This window comes from Ursus maritimus, unplaced genomic scaffold (assembly GCF_017311325.1).
Source record: "Ursus maritimus isolate PB19 unplaced genomic scaffold, ASM1731132v1 scaffold_24, whole genome shotgun sequence".
Classification (NCBI taxonomy): Eukaryota; Metazoa; Chordata; class Mammalia; order Carnivora; family Ursidae; genus Ursus; species Ursus maritimus.
Window position 1 is genome coordinate 46,244,168 of NW_024424897.1, and position 12,333 is coordinate 46,256,500.

The window sequence follows — 12,333 nt, forward strand, 5'->3', positions numbered from 1 at the left end:
AGGAGAGATATCCCTGGGAAGCCCTGGGCTTGGAGAGGGCTGCTCTGAGGCCTTGGCTTATCTGCAGGTAGTGATTGCCACCATCCATGTCCCACCCAGCCAACTTTCAGGATGTGGGGCCCTTGCATAGCTGGAAGCCTCACTGTCTGCCTAGTTGTGGTTTTCCAAGTGTGACGCCAGACTGGCAACCACAGCATCACCTGGGAACTTGTTAGAAATGCAATTCTCGGGGTCTATCCCAGTCCTCCTGTGTCAGAGACTTTGGGGTGAGGCCCAGCAGTCTATGTTAACAAACCCAGGTGTCCCGTTACAGGCTCGTGCTTGAAGTCCATTGGCCAGAGAAGCATAATTCCAGCCAGAGCTCAGGCCTGGAGGCAGAATACCTGGTTAAAGTCCTGTTCCCACCTCTTGGCCCAAGTGGGTACTTGTCACTCCCTTCCACAGGTCTCAGTGTGTCCATTTGAACTGTGGAGGGGTACCGGCACCATTTTGTCTCAGCTGTTGTAAGGCACCTGCACCGATAGGCTTTTTTTCTCTGTAAGAGTCATCAGTTTCCATAAGAACAGTTGCCAGGAAGGCCAGACACGGCTGGCTGAGCCCCTGCTTCCCTGCACTCCATGGTCACCAACATGAGGTCTCCTTCCCCAGGCCCTGCTGGGCACAGGGCCGAAAGCAGGAACTGTGTCCACCCTCAGGGTGGTCATTTCCCTGCATTACCCTTGGATTTCCACTGCTCAGCCATCAGTGACAAGTACTGACAAGTACTGTGCCCCCTCCCCACAGCTCCACCGTGGCGCCTCCTGCAGGTCCAGAAGGGGTTCAGGCAGTAAGAATAGGGGAAGAGCAAAGGGGGAGCAGCCATAGACAGGCTGTAAGAGGTAAAGACCCAAATTCTTCTGTGAGGTGCTGGGAGCCATGGGAGGGGCTCTCCGTGAGGGACAATCTGGCAACATCTGGAGACTTTTGATTGTCACACCTGGGGAGCACCACTGGCATTGGTGGGGAGAGGTCAGGGGTGCAGCTAAATATTCTCCAGCTCACAGGACAGCCTCTATACAAAGAATTATCTGGTCCAAAATGTCAATAGTGCTGTGGTTGAGAAAACTTGCCGTAAGGCAGGGAGGGGTGGGGATCAGACTTGTGCTTCTGAAAGCTCATTCTGACAGCCAGAGTGGAAGGGGACAGATGGGAGCTGGGAGTCCACTGTGTAGAGGCCAGGCTTTGAGGGTTCAGGCAAGGGAAGCTGAAGTCTTAGCAAGGCAGGGGGTGCACAGAGGCCCAGGGATGTACATGGCTGAGAGGACAGACCTGTGGTTCAGAGCCTGGGCCTCTGAGCACTGCCCCAACCTGGCTCTCCCTTCCAGGCTTTCTGATGCTGTGCGATGGGGGCCTTACTTACGAAGGAGACCAGGGCAGCCAACAGCAGGATGCGCACCAGGAGGTCCTCAAACTGCTCCAGCACCAGCTCCCACAGGGACTTCCCTGAGAACCGGAGCACCATGTGAAGCTTCGGTCCCTAACCGGCTGATGTGCCCCCATTCAGAGCTGGGACCACCGCGGAGACCACCTGGCCAATTCCCTCCCTACCATTCAAAGAGCAAGAGCCTGAGGCCCTAGAGGCACAGGTGGGTGATACTGGAGGGCTCAGCAACGCCTCACTCTGTTGGGGAGAGGGAAGGACACAACCTGAAAGTGAATGGCCCAAGGAGGTCACCTGGTGGTCCTGCAGCCCGCCCTGGCCCAAGCCTCACCTTCCTCAGTTGGGAGCTCTGCAGGATCCAGGCAGCCACAGGAGCCATGAGGAAACAAGAGATAATTGAGTTATGCAGTGGGACCGTGGAGGAGTCTCAGCAGTCCCTCCCAGCTGTGTCTACCCAGGCCACCATGATGGTGTAGACATGTCCCCACAGCTCTCTGAGGTCACAGAATGGATGGTCTGAGCCCAGAGGCTTCCATTCCCTCACTCACTTCACCTCATCCTGGTTAAGAAAGATCTGGTATGGCCTGGCTCACCGTTGGACAAGATCAGAGCCAGGAGGGCCCTTCTAGACCCTCCCCCATGTACAAAGGAGAAATGGAGCAAACTGGAGAAGAGAAGGGACTCCTGAGGTTACCAGTGAGTTGCCAGCTCCCCTGCACTACTCTTTCTCAGATGGCTGCACAATCCTATTCAATGTCCCCCATGGCCATGGCAAGGGAGCCCCTCCCTCAAATTGAGAACATCGGCTCAGGCTGTGCCTGACACACCTGCTCCTCCAGGAGCCCCGAGATAAGGTCTGCAGCACGGCCAGCCTGCTGAGCCCTGCTCTGCCCGGGGGTTTCCCTTGGACATGACCTCATTAGCCAGCATCCCAGGCAGTGCATAACCTGCCATGGTTCAGTTCCTAGAGGTTGAGGCTCAACTTATCCCCTCCCAGACCCTCCACTCGGGGCAAGACCCATCCCACATGCCCAGTCTGCCACCCACAGAACATTTTGAGGAATGATGTTCCCAAACACCACCAGGACCTGCTGTCACTTTGCAAGCTCTATTTTTATCTCCTACATTTCCTGAAGCACCTGTTATTCCAGGCAGAGCCGGCTGCCTCAGTACCTGAAGTCTTTGAATCTTCCCAACAGCCTAAGGGGTGACAGGGCAGGAATGCTCACCCTGTTTCACAGGTGCAAGAACTGAAATCCAGAGTGGAAAAGTGACTGAACAAGGTCACACAGGAAGTAGGCAGGTGTATGGGATGGGGCAGGAGCCAGGCCTCAAAGGGTGGATTCCAACGGGCCTCTCTCCACAGGCTGAGTGTAGGCCCTGCCGAGGCCTGTCTAGGGCTCCTCCCGGACTGAGCCCACCTGAGCCCTGCTACTGAGTACAGTCTCCAGGCCAGCAGCATTGGCATCACCTGGGAGCTTGTCAGCAATGCAGACTCCGAGCCTCTACCCTAGGCTGGCTCTCTCTTCCTCTTCCTCCTTCTTGACAAAGGTCCTTGTATCTGTGCACCTGTTTTTAGCTCAAGTATCTGCAAACATTTTTCCTGTGGGAGCTCTCTCCCCAGACCACCTGTTTGGAAGATCTGTGGCACCTGGCAGCTGAACCATGGAGAGTATCAAGCAGCCCACTGGACTGCAGGAATCCAGGAGGGAAACATATAACCTAAAAATACATTTTCTAGCACTTTGTCCCTAGTCCTATTTTAGGTAACAGCTGACATTTTCCGTGGAAAATGTAATCTCCAGTGTCCTGCGTTGAGATTAAAATCAAACAGACTTTTTCCTTCTGATCTATTTAGCTGAAGTGAACAGGAAAGGCGGGGGGTGGGGAGCAGGCCTGGTTTTCTGGGCCAATTCTCCAATGGAGCAGGGTCCTTTAGAGGTCATCTCTGCCATTCACCAGCCCTGGCACGGAACAGTTCCAACTTCATGGCACACATCAGCCTGCTTCTGCCATGCTCTACCCAGGAGAGACTTCTAAATCCCCTACCTCTGTGAATGTCTTCAGGGTTCCTGACCAAAGGAAGAGTTTATCTGTAAGTCTCACCTGAATTCTTCCTGCTGTCTCCTTCACCCCTCCCCTCTGTCAGGCATGTAGACCCTAGGCCACTGTATAAGGGTATTTTTTCTGGGCAGGGTCAAAGCATGTCACAGGGCACACATAGCAGCTCCAGTTCCCCCCAAGCTACCCTCTGCCTGTCTCGGTGGTCTCTCAGGTTCTTCCCTTCTGCCCAAAAATCTGACTCAGGATCCACTCTTTGGTGGTCATTCGTTCCCCAGATACTTCTGCTTCTTTCCACCTTGTGGGCACATAGTAGGACTGCATTTCCTGGCCCTCACGCAAGTTACAAAAAGAAGGATGCATGTTAGTTCTGGGCAGGGGCACTAACATGGTGGCAGGAGACTCTTGATTTAGAAGGGCACTGTCCAGTAGAACTTTCTGGGATGATGGAAGTGCCCTCTGGCTGCACTGTCCCATACAGTAGCTACTAACTGCATGCAGCTATCGAGCACTGGGAATGTGGTTAGTGTGACTGAGGAGCTAAATTTTAAATTTTACTTAATTTTCACTCATTTAAATGTAAACAGCCACACAAGGCTAGTGGCTGCGTATTGGACAGTGCAGATCTAGAGCTCTTTGTCCCTCTGCCACAGCAACCAGCAACCTGTGTGATGGTGTCTGCTCTGTGAAACAGAATCACATAGTACAGGAGACACAAAGCCCCCAGATGACCTGCCATTGACACATAGATACAGAGCGAGCAAGAAATGACCTGTATTGTTTTAAGCCATTGAGACATGGGGTTTGTTACTGTACCATAACCCAGCCGATCCTAACTGGTACCCCCTTCTCCCCCGACCTAGCCTCTACTACAAGGTTCCCCTTCTAACCTTACCCACTCCTTTGGGGAAGGCTCAGCCAGCCATGAGGTCACAGAAGATGCCCTGCCTATCCCTGCACATGCAATGCACATGCTTCTAGTCTTGCCCAGCAGCTGGCTCCCTGTGGGGTCCTAAACCTCATTTGGAAGATGGGGTACCCAGCCCCACCCTGAAGGGCTGCTGTGAGGATTATCACCATTATTAATGAGAACCACATTTACTGAGCACCTACTATGTTCCAAGCAGCGTGCTAAGGGCTTTACCTACGTTATCTCCAGAGGTGAGTGGGGAGGTATTGTATGCAAAGCGTGTAAGATGGTACTCCACAGCTAAAATGACTATAGCAGAATTATTAGTGTCAAGTGTGCCAGATGGCACCCTCCAGTGTGTTAACTCCCTTGTGATTCTCAGACAACCTGAGAAGGAAGATACAACTATTATTCCCATTTTACAGAGTAGGCAACTGAAGCACAGAAAGGTTGAGTGACTAGTTTATGGTCATATAGCTGGAAAGTGGCAGCTTTGAAGTAAGGTGGTCCGGCTTTTGGCCCCCGGCTTGGCACCTCCTGCATTAACTACGCCGCTCTGCCTTCCCACCCCGTCCCACTGCCTTCACTGGCCAAAGTCACCTGAGAGAACTTGGCGGCCTACGTCCTGATTGTTAGGCTGGATGCCCTCATCCCACCAACTAGCTCACCCCTCCACCGTGACCCCAGAGTCACTAGCCAAAATCGTCCCTGCCCAAAAAGGCGCTGCTGTCCTCACAGGTGGATTTTGTGAGGGTTTTCTGTCTGCTCAGGCCTGGTCTTCTTCAAACTCCAATCCTACCAAGACCCCAGACAACCCAATTTTCCCTTCACATGATGGGGTCCCAGGGCCATGGAGGAACTAGGAGGGGCTAGAAGACTAGCAGCAGCTAGGAGAGCACCCTCCCAGCCTCTCCCCCAGACGCCCCTGTTGATGCTGTTTCCCCATTGTTATCCTAGGGCTGCATGTGGGGGTGGGTTGAGCCCTCAGCAGTGCCAGATGCCCCATTTGTTAAATGGAGAGAATGGCCCAGTCCTGCCCACTTCTTGGTGCCATTTGCCAGGCTGTGCAGGCAAAGACAGTAGTAGGAAGCGCTGCCCTCCTTACATCCCAGCTGGGCCAGCCTGACAGGAAGTAGCCCCTGCTATTCTTCTGAAATGGTGTACCTCTGGACCTCTCACATGGTGGACTCTGCCAGACAACCCCTGCTCTGGGTCACTGATGCCAGACTGAGCTGGCCCACACCCCCAGATATCCAATGTGGGGCTGGCCTGGAGGGGTCTGGAGTCAGTCTGTGGGTCCTGGGGGGCAAAAAGGAGTATATGATCAGAGAAGCTTCATGGTTTAGAGCAAGGAGTCTGGCCCAGAGGGCTAAGTTCATGTCTTGCTCTATCTCTTGATAGTTCTCTGGCTATGGACAAGTCACTTAACCCCCTCTGTGCCTCAGTTTCCCCATCTGCAAAATAAGTATAATAATAGTAAGTCCTCTTAAGTTGTTGTGAAAATTTAATGACGTGCTATTCATGAAGTGCTTAGAACATGAAGAGCACATGGGAAATCCTCAATAAACATTAGCGCTAATATTAGTTATTAAAATGTAAGCTCCATGCTGGCAGGACTCTGTTAAGTGCAGTGTCTCCAGCACCTGGAGCAGTGCCTGATATGTAGTAGGTACTCAAGAAAGATTTGTGAACAAGTGAGTGACCCTGCCTCTGCCCTACTCATGGACCATCCGTGGCCTTTCTTGGCCTGCAGAATAAAGACCAGCCTTAGCATGGCCTTCAGGGCCTTCCTGGATCTGCCCCAGCCTGGCTCCCCAGAATCCTCCTATATCTTAGGCATATGTCCATCTGTCAGCCAAGCGAGATGCCTCAGAATTGCCACCACCTTCCCTGGTTTTGCTAGAGCTTTTCCCCCTCCAAGATTTTGCTCGGGCCATTCCCTCTGTGCAGAGTACCCTTCCCTAACTCCTCATCTAAACCCCAGCCTTTCAGGAAGGCTTCCTGGGAAAGCCTGTCCCCCTATCACCCTGCCCTTCTTTACCAGTCATCAGTATCGGGGCCACCCCCACCTGACTGGAGCACTTCCAGGGTGGGGAGGGGCTGAGTCATCCCTGGGTCCACAAAGAGCCTCACAGAATTGTTTATTCAGTTGCCCCACGGTTCACGTAAAGGCCCTGGGCCCAGAGCCTAGAGCCCAGGAGAAGTGGGGTGCAGGACCAAGGCTGCCCCAGACTCCATGCACCACCAGCTCCCCTAATCTATGCTCTTGACTCCTTTCTCCTCATCTCAAAACATTGGAAACTGGTATTTCAACTTCTAAATATTGGTTCCACCCTGGAGAGGCAAGAGCTCACCAAGGTCTTCCTCAAAGGTAAGTTTACAGAGCAATTAAATCACTACTTGCAGAGTCAGGGAGAGGCCTTCACTGAGCAGACCCCACCCAGCCCACCGGCCCTGTCTGGGTCTCAAGGACCTACCTAGAGTGGACAACATGGCCCTGCTCTCAAGGGGGCCTTGGGAAGCAGCTCTCCCAAAGCAGGGGCCTACAGCCTACATGGCTGATCTGGCACTAAGAAACCCTGGTAAAGGGTCTGCTGTGCCAGCTGGGTTGTGGACAGACTCAGCCCTGCCTCAGGAAGCTCTTGGTACTGGGGATGCTGTTCCTGGGAGGGGGCTCTAAGGCTGTCCAAGAGGGCTAGCGGACAGGAAGTCTAGGGTGAAGCCTGAAAAAGCTGTACCTCCCAATGCCTGCAGGCAAGCCACACCTCCCTCAGATCTAAGAATCACTTCACATCCTGAAAGGCCTTTAGAGGATCTCTTTAGGGGTTCCATGTCTGCACTGAGGAGGACACTGAGGCCAAGGAGGGACAAGTCTTCCTGAGGCCACGCAGTGAGTTGGACCACTCAGACCTCACCCCCTCATCCTGCCTGGCCCCACACCCTTTGGCCAAGTTTTCAAGGGCCACACATCTATATTTCCTGAGTTCCAGCAGCCAACTGGGGTCTGGGCTGAGGGCAGGAGATAAGGTCACAGCCCAGACACCACTGGCAGTAATCGAAATCTGGCCATCCCTTCCACCTACAGCTCTGGGGCCGCTGTATCCATTACACAGATGGACAGCATGAGGCCCAGGAAGGCAGGCTCTGGTTCCTGTTAGAGACCTACCCCCAGCTCCCCAGAACAGGAACAACCCCAGACCTTCTGGGATCTTGCCTGACTCCCACATCATTGGGCTCTCCCGGGCTATTAAGTGTTGGCGCACTTGGGAGGACAAGCCCAACACGGTTCTGCCTCTTGCTTTGGTTCACGTCCAGCAAAGGTGATGGGCGGTCTGTTCAAGGACACAAGGAAATCACATGGCTCCTAAATATATGGAAAAATGCCCAACCCGATTTGTAAACAGTGAAATGTGAAGTAAAACTGCGATGACCCTTTTCCATCAGATTGGCACAGGTCAAAATGTCTGGTAATGCACTGCAGTGGTGGTCAGGAAATGAAGAACAACTTAGCAACAGCTGTCAAAATTTACACTACACATGCCTTTTGACCCAGCAATTCCACTTCTAGGAATTTATTCTTTGGCGATATTGACAAGGGTGTGATGTGGGGACAAGAAATGCCTTGTAACACTGTGATAGGAGAAGCTACGAACAATCCAAAAGCCAGGCAAAGACGTGCTACAACAGCCACGCGAGACCCTGCATAGCCACTAGGAAGACTGCGGATGTCCCATATGGCTGCATCTCCAAGGGTGATCACCACGGAAATCAGGGGCAAAACAGCACTCGCGATCATTCCCTTTCATGTAAAAAAGATCACAGATGACAGATCTAGACGTGCATGTACACGGCGTATCTTGGGAAGGAGACACAAGACACTGGGAACACTGGGTGGTTGGGGACAGGTCTAGGCAGACTGGGCTGTATGTTTTGTACCCTTTGAATGTTGTACTATGTGCACAGTTTTGTTCAAAAAATAAACTGAAAGGATGTAGAAAGCCTCCGGAGCCAGCTGAGTCCTGGGCACCTCGGACCTGCAGGGAAGGGCGTGTTCACGAGAGGTACTGCGCCAGGAGCCTCCCACTCACTGCCCTGTTGGGGTTTCAGAGGACACATCTAGTCACTGGGGTTGAGATAGGCTGTGTTCTGTGTGTATGGGGGACTTCCGGCTGGCATACTCACTGTCCGCACTGCTGAGCCCCCATCCTCCAGCTCTGAGGAAGGAGGAGGGAGAGAAGGTGGGAGGGCAGGATCCCCAGTCCCTCCCTTCCTCCATCCACCAGCAGAATTTGCAAACTTCAGGACTTAAGCAAATGACTTCCTTGTGGTTTCCAGCATTAACGACCTTGCAGGTGCATAGGCTCCTGGGGTGGGGGAGGACACTAGTCCCTGGGGTGTTTCCCTCCACCTGTAGGTTTGGCCTACCCTACCACCCAGCTGGCCTGGAGCCTGGCCCAGACTCTTCTGCTACAAGGAGGGATGGCTTGGTGTGCACAAACACTTATAAGCAACCCAATGACATGGGTCCTATTGTAGCCTCACTTATGATGAAGAAATCAAGGCAGAGAGAGGAGAAGTGGCTTATTCAGGATTACACAGCTACGAAGGGGGCAGAGCTAAGGTTCAAAACTCTGTCAGCCCTACCCCAGAGATGCATATACCACTCCAGGTCCCCCAAGAGGGAAAGACCTCCCTAGTGCCTGTAGAAACTTCAGGACATCCATGCCTCCACCTCAGCTGGGGCTAATCAGAGCGAGAGCATGATGCAGGAAGGGGCAGCTGGCTCCCCTCTCCTCACCTCTCCTTCAGGACTTCCAGAGCCCTGAAATGCTTCCTGAGGAAGAAGCCAATCAGTGATCTGAGGGATCTCTGGGGCCCTGTGAGGCTGGCGGCATTGCAGACATAGCTACTGCCTAGCTGGCCCGCTGCCTAGCACAGCCACCAATACCATGGGCCCAGTGACTCCCTTGTACAGACAGGAAAAGGGAGGCTAGAGAGGGACGGGTACCTAGTACCAACTCTACCAAGTACTGTGTGACCTTGGGCAAGCTGTCTAACATGCTGGTGACTCAGTTACCTCCTCCGTAAAATGGGAATGACAACAGTTGTTTTTGTAGAGTTGTTTTGGGGAAAAAGAGATGAAAAGTGCTATGAACAGTGCCTGGCACATAGTAAGTGCTCAGTGAGCGCTAATTTTTATTATTACCACTATCAAAGCACAAGGGAACTAGGGGAGCCCATCAATGGCCCCCCAACCTACCTACCTTCCACCCCTGAATGCACATCCACCTCTTTGGGGACCTATGCACCACACCAACGTCCTTATCTATCACCTCGCACAGACGCGCAGTGGCCTGCTCACCCCAAAATCCCCTTACCTACACAAAATGACATGGGGGAGAACTAGAGGCTCCCCCCTTCTGAGGCAACCCCTCTGCTGGATCAACCAACACATGGGAACCAGAAAGAAGAGGTATCTTGCCCAGGAGGGGACTCTCCCTCCCCTGGAGGCAGAACCAAGGGCTGGGTCTCCAGTTTTCCTTGGGAATCAGGACTCCCAAGCTGGAGGCCACAGCAGCACAGAAGAGGCTGTGGAACCCCAGACCTGCTGCCCTGACCCCCAACCCCACTCCAGGGATGGGGGACAGGTCCTGCTGCTTTGTTCTTTTGCAGCAATGACACCCTCCCTGCCAAGTCACTAATGGAGGATATTAAATAATATTTATCTCTCTAGTTCCTCCCACAGCTCAACTAAATATAGCAACTAATTTTTTTGGAAAAGGATTTCTGTTCCAGAAAGATAATATTTATATAAGAGGTGGTTTTCATAAGCCAATACAACACCCAAAGTTCCCTTTCTGACAGCTCTTGGTAATTTTCAAGCCATCCCTGAGCAGTGAGACACTCAGGCCGGAGCACTTTCCCCTCTGGCTGGCTGGGATCCCTGAAAGGGTGAGGCCCCAAGTCCTAAAACTAAGTGGGTCCAAGCTGCACTTTGGGGATGGAGGGGACATTTCCATCTGGATCCCTAACGTTGTGCCCAGTGCCCTGGGGGTGGATGAAGAGGGTGGCAAGTGACTTGAGGAGGGGAAGTGACTTGAGGAGGGGACCTCTACATCTTCCACCTTCACAGAGCCTCCAAATGTGGCCAGGGCCACATCTGGATAGTACTTGGTACTTGCTGTGCCTTTTGGCACATGGAGAATCCCAAACTCCTTTGAAGATGAGGAAGAAATGATGCCACTTCCACCCAAACAGCAACAGCAGGAGGGCTTCCTCCCTGCCCAGAGATGGCCAGGTGCTGCTCCAAGTCATGCAGGAGGTAAAGGCCTTCCCTGGCCCTGAGTGAGGCCTTGAGCCTGCCTCCCCCCACCCCGCCCCAAGGTGGGTCTCCTGCCTCAGCAGTTCAAAGCCCCCACCGACTCCCACCAGCCACATCCGCCTAGGGTTGCAGAAAGAGGAAGACCTGCGGGTGGGGGTGGGGGCACCAAGGCTGCCAGCTGAGAAGCTGCACCTTCTGGGTGTTTTACTGATCCCCCAGGGAGACCCTCAGGGCCAGCTGGGAGGCTAGGTCTCAAGTCCCTGACTCGTCCCTAGCCAGCTGATCTCGGCCTATCCATTTGCTTGATGCGGGCAGGTTGCTGTGCGGGGCGACGACCCAGCGCTGACAGCGGAGAGTGGTGGATTCAAGCTTGCGGGAGTGGATAGGGTCGGGGGTGTATGTGGGAAGCGCGGAAGGGCCGCACAGGTCCCTGGGCCTGGGGGAAGGGAGCTGGGAAGGGGAGCCAGGCGTCAGGTCTCTAAACCCGGAACCCGCCCAACCCCCAGCGAAGGTGGCCGCGCAGCCCGTCCGAGTGCCCCAAGAACATCTGCAGAAGTTTCCGGAGCTCTCGCTTCCTGCCCGCCCGCGGAGACCGGGGCTGTAAGGGGAGGTGGGGGGCGGGAGGGAGGACCGCTCCCCGGTTTCGGCGTAGAGGAGTAAACTGAGACTGCGGCGCGTGCGGCCCCTAGCTTCCCCTGCCAGGCCCGCGCTCTCACCGTTGGGGCCGTAGCGCTCCCGCGCGCCAGACACCTGCTCCGGCCTCAGTCCGCTCTCGACCGTCACCGAGAAGCGGCTCAGCACGTCTGCAGCCGGGAGCAGGTGCGCCGCCTCCATGCCGCCCGCCTGATTTTCTGCGCGGTCGGCACCGTCGAGTCCACCTCTTCGCGGGACTACTGCGCGGGGCGCCGGGAGCTTGGGCCAGGGCGAGCGCCGCGCGAGGTCATGTCAGCGCGGGGACCTTCCCCGACGGCAGTGGCGGCCGCGGCGTCGGAGGCTCGCACCAGGATGCAGCGCCCCGGGCTCCCTCCCCGGGGCGGGGCGGCGCGGAGCCCGCCCCCGCACTCACACCCCTTCCGGCAGCCCTCGGAGACTGCGGCCGCCCCGCCCCCGCAGCGCCCAGGCACCCGGAGGCTGAGCCGCCCGCCCATTCTGCGGAAGAGGGAACTGAGGCAGCCTGCGAGGAGCGAGCCCAGCGTGGCCAGGAGGGGTCTCGGCCCCCGTCCGCAGAGCTCCGGGCGCCCCCAGGGGCGGAGAGCTGCGGCGGGCTGCGGAGCACGAGTCTGTGAACTGCCTTCTTTTGAGCCTTCTTGGGCCCAGGGAGGTGGCAAAATAGAGGTGTCCACAGAAGGGCTTCCTACTCCCGAATTTGAATTACGCAAAGGGTGACCCTGGATCTAGAGAGAACCCAAAAGCCTGTGAATAAGTGCATCTGCTACGGAGGAGATTACTCGACGTTTTCTTTTGAAGTTTGTGCTTCATCTCTTCCAAATTTTCAGCAATGCACGGTTATTCCTCACGCAACGGAACTTCTGACAATGAATTGGTATGTGAGAAAGAAAACCAGTTTTGTTACCTTGGACTCATACCCTCCCTCCAGAAGGAAATGTAACTGCCTAGGTG

At 54.6% G+C, this 12,333-nt stretch overlaps 1 protein-coding gene across 4 annotated transcripts in view; it reads right to left on the minus strand.

Moving 5' to 3' along the window:
- Positions 1-11,728, minus strand: part of ATP2A3 (ATPase sarcoplasmic/endoplasmic reticulum Ca2+ transporting 3) — a 33,910-nt gene extending 22,182 nt beyond the window's left edge. The window contains exons 1-3 of one of the 4 annotated variants that reach the window (XM_040641183.1): positions 11,430-11,728; positions 1,752-1,769; positions 1,400-1,482 (exon numbers count right to left, since the gene is read on the minus strand). In XM_040641183.1, the coding sequence (XP_040497117.1) occupies positions 1,400-1,482; positions 1,752-1,769; positions 11,430-11,547 (219 nt within the window). In that variant the 5' untranslated portion in view covers positions 11,548-11,728. Of the gene's footprint in view, positions 1-1,399; positions 1,483-1,714; positions 1,770-11,429 lie in introns of all 4 variants that reach the window. The other 3 variants (XM_040641182.1, XM_040641184.1, XM_040641185.1) reach the window with 3 other exon arrangements.
- Between the last annotated feature and the right edge of the window lie 605 nt (positions 11,729-12,333).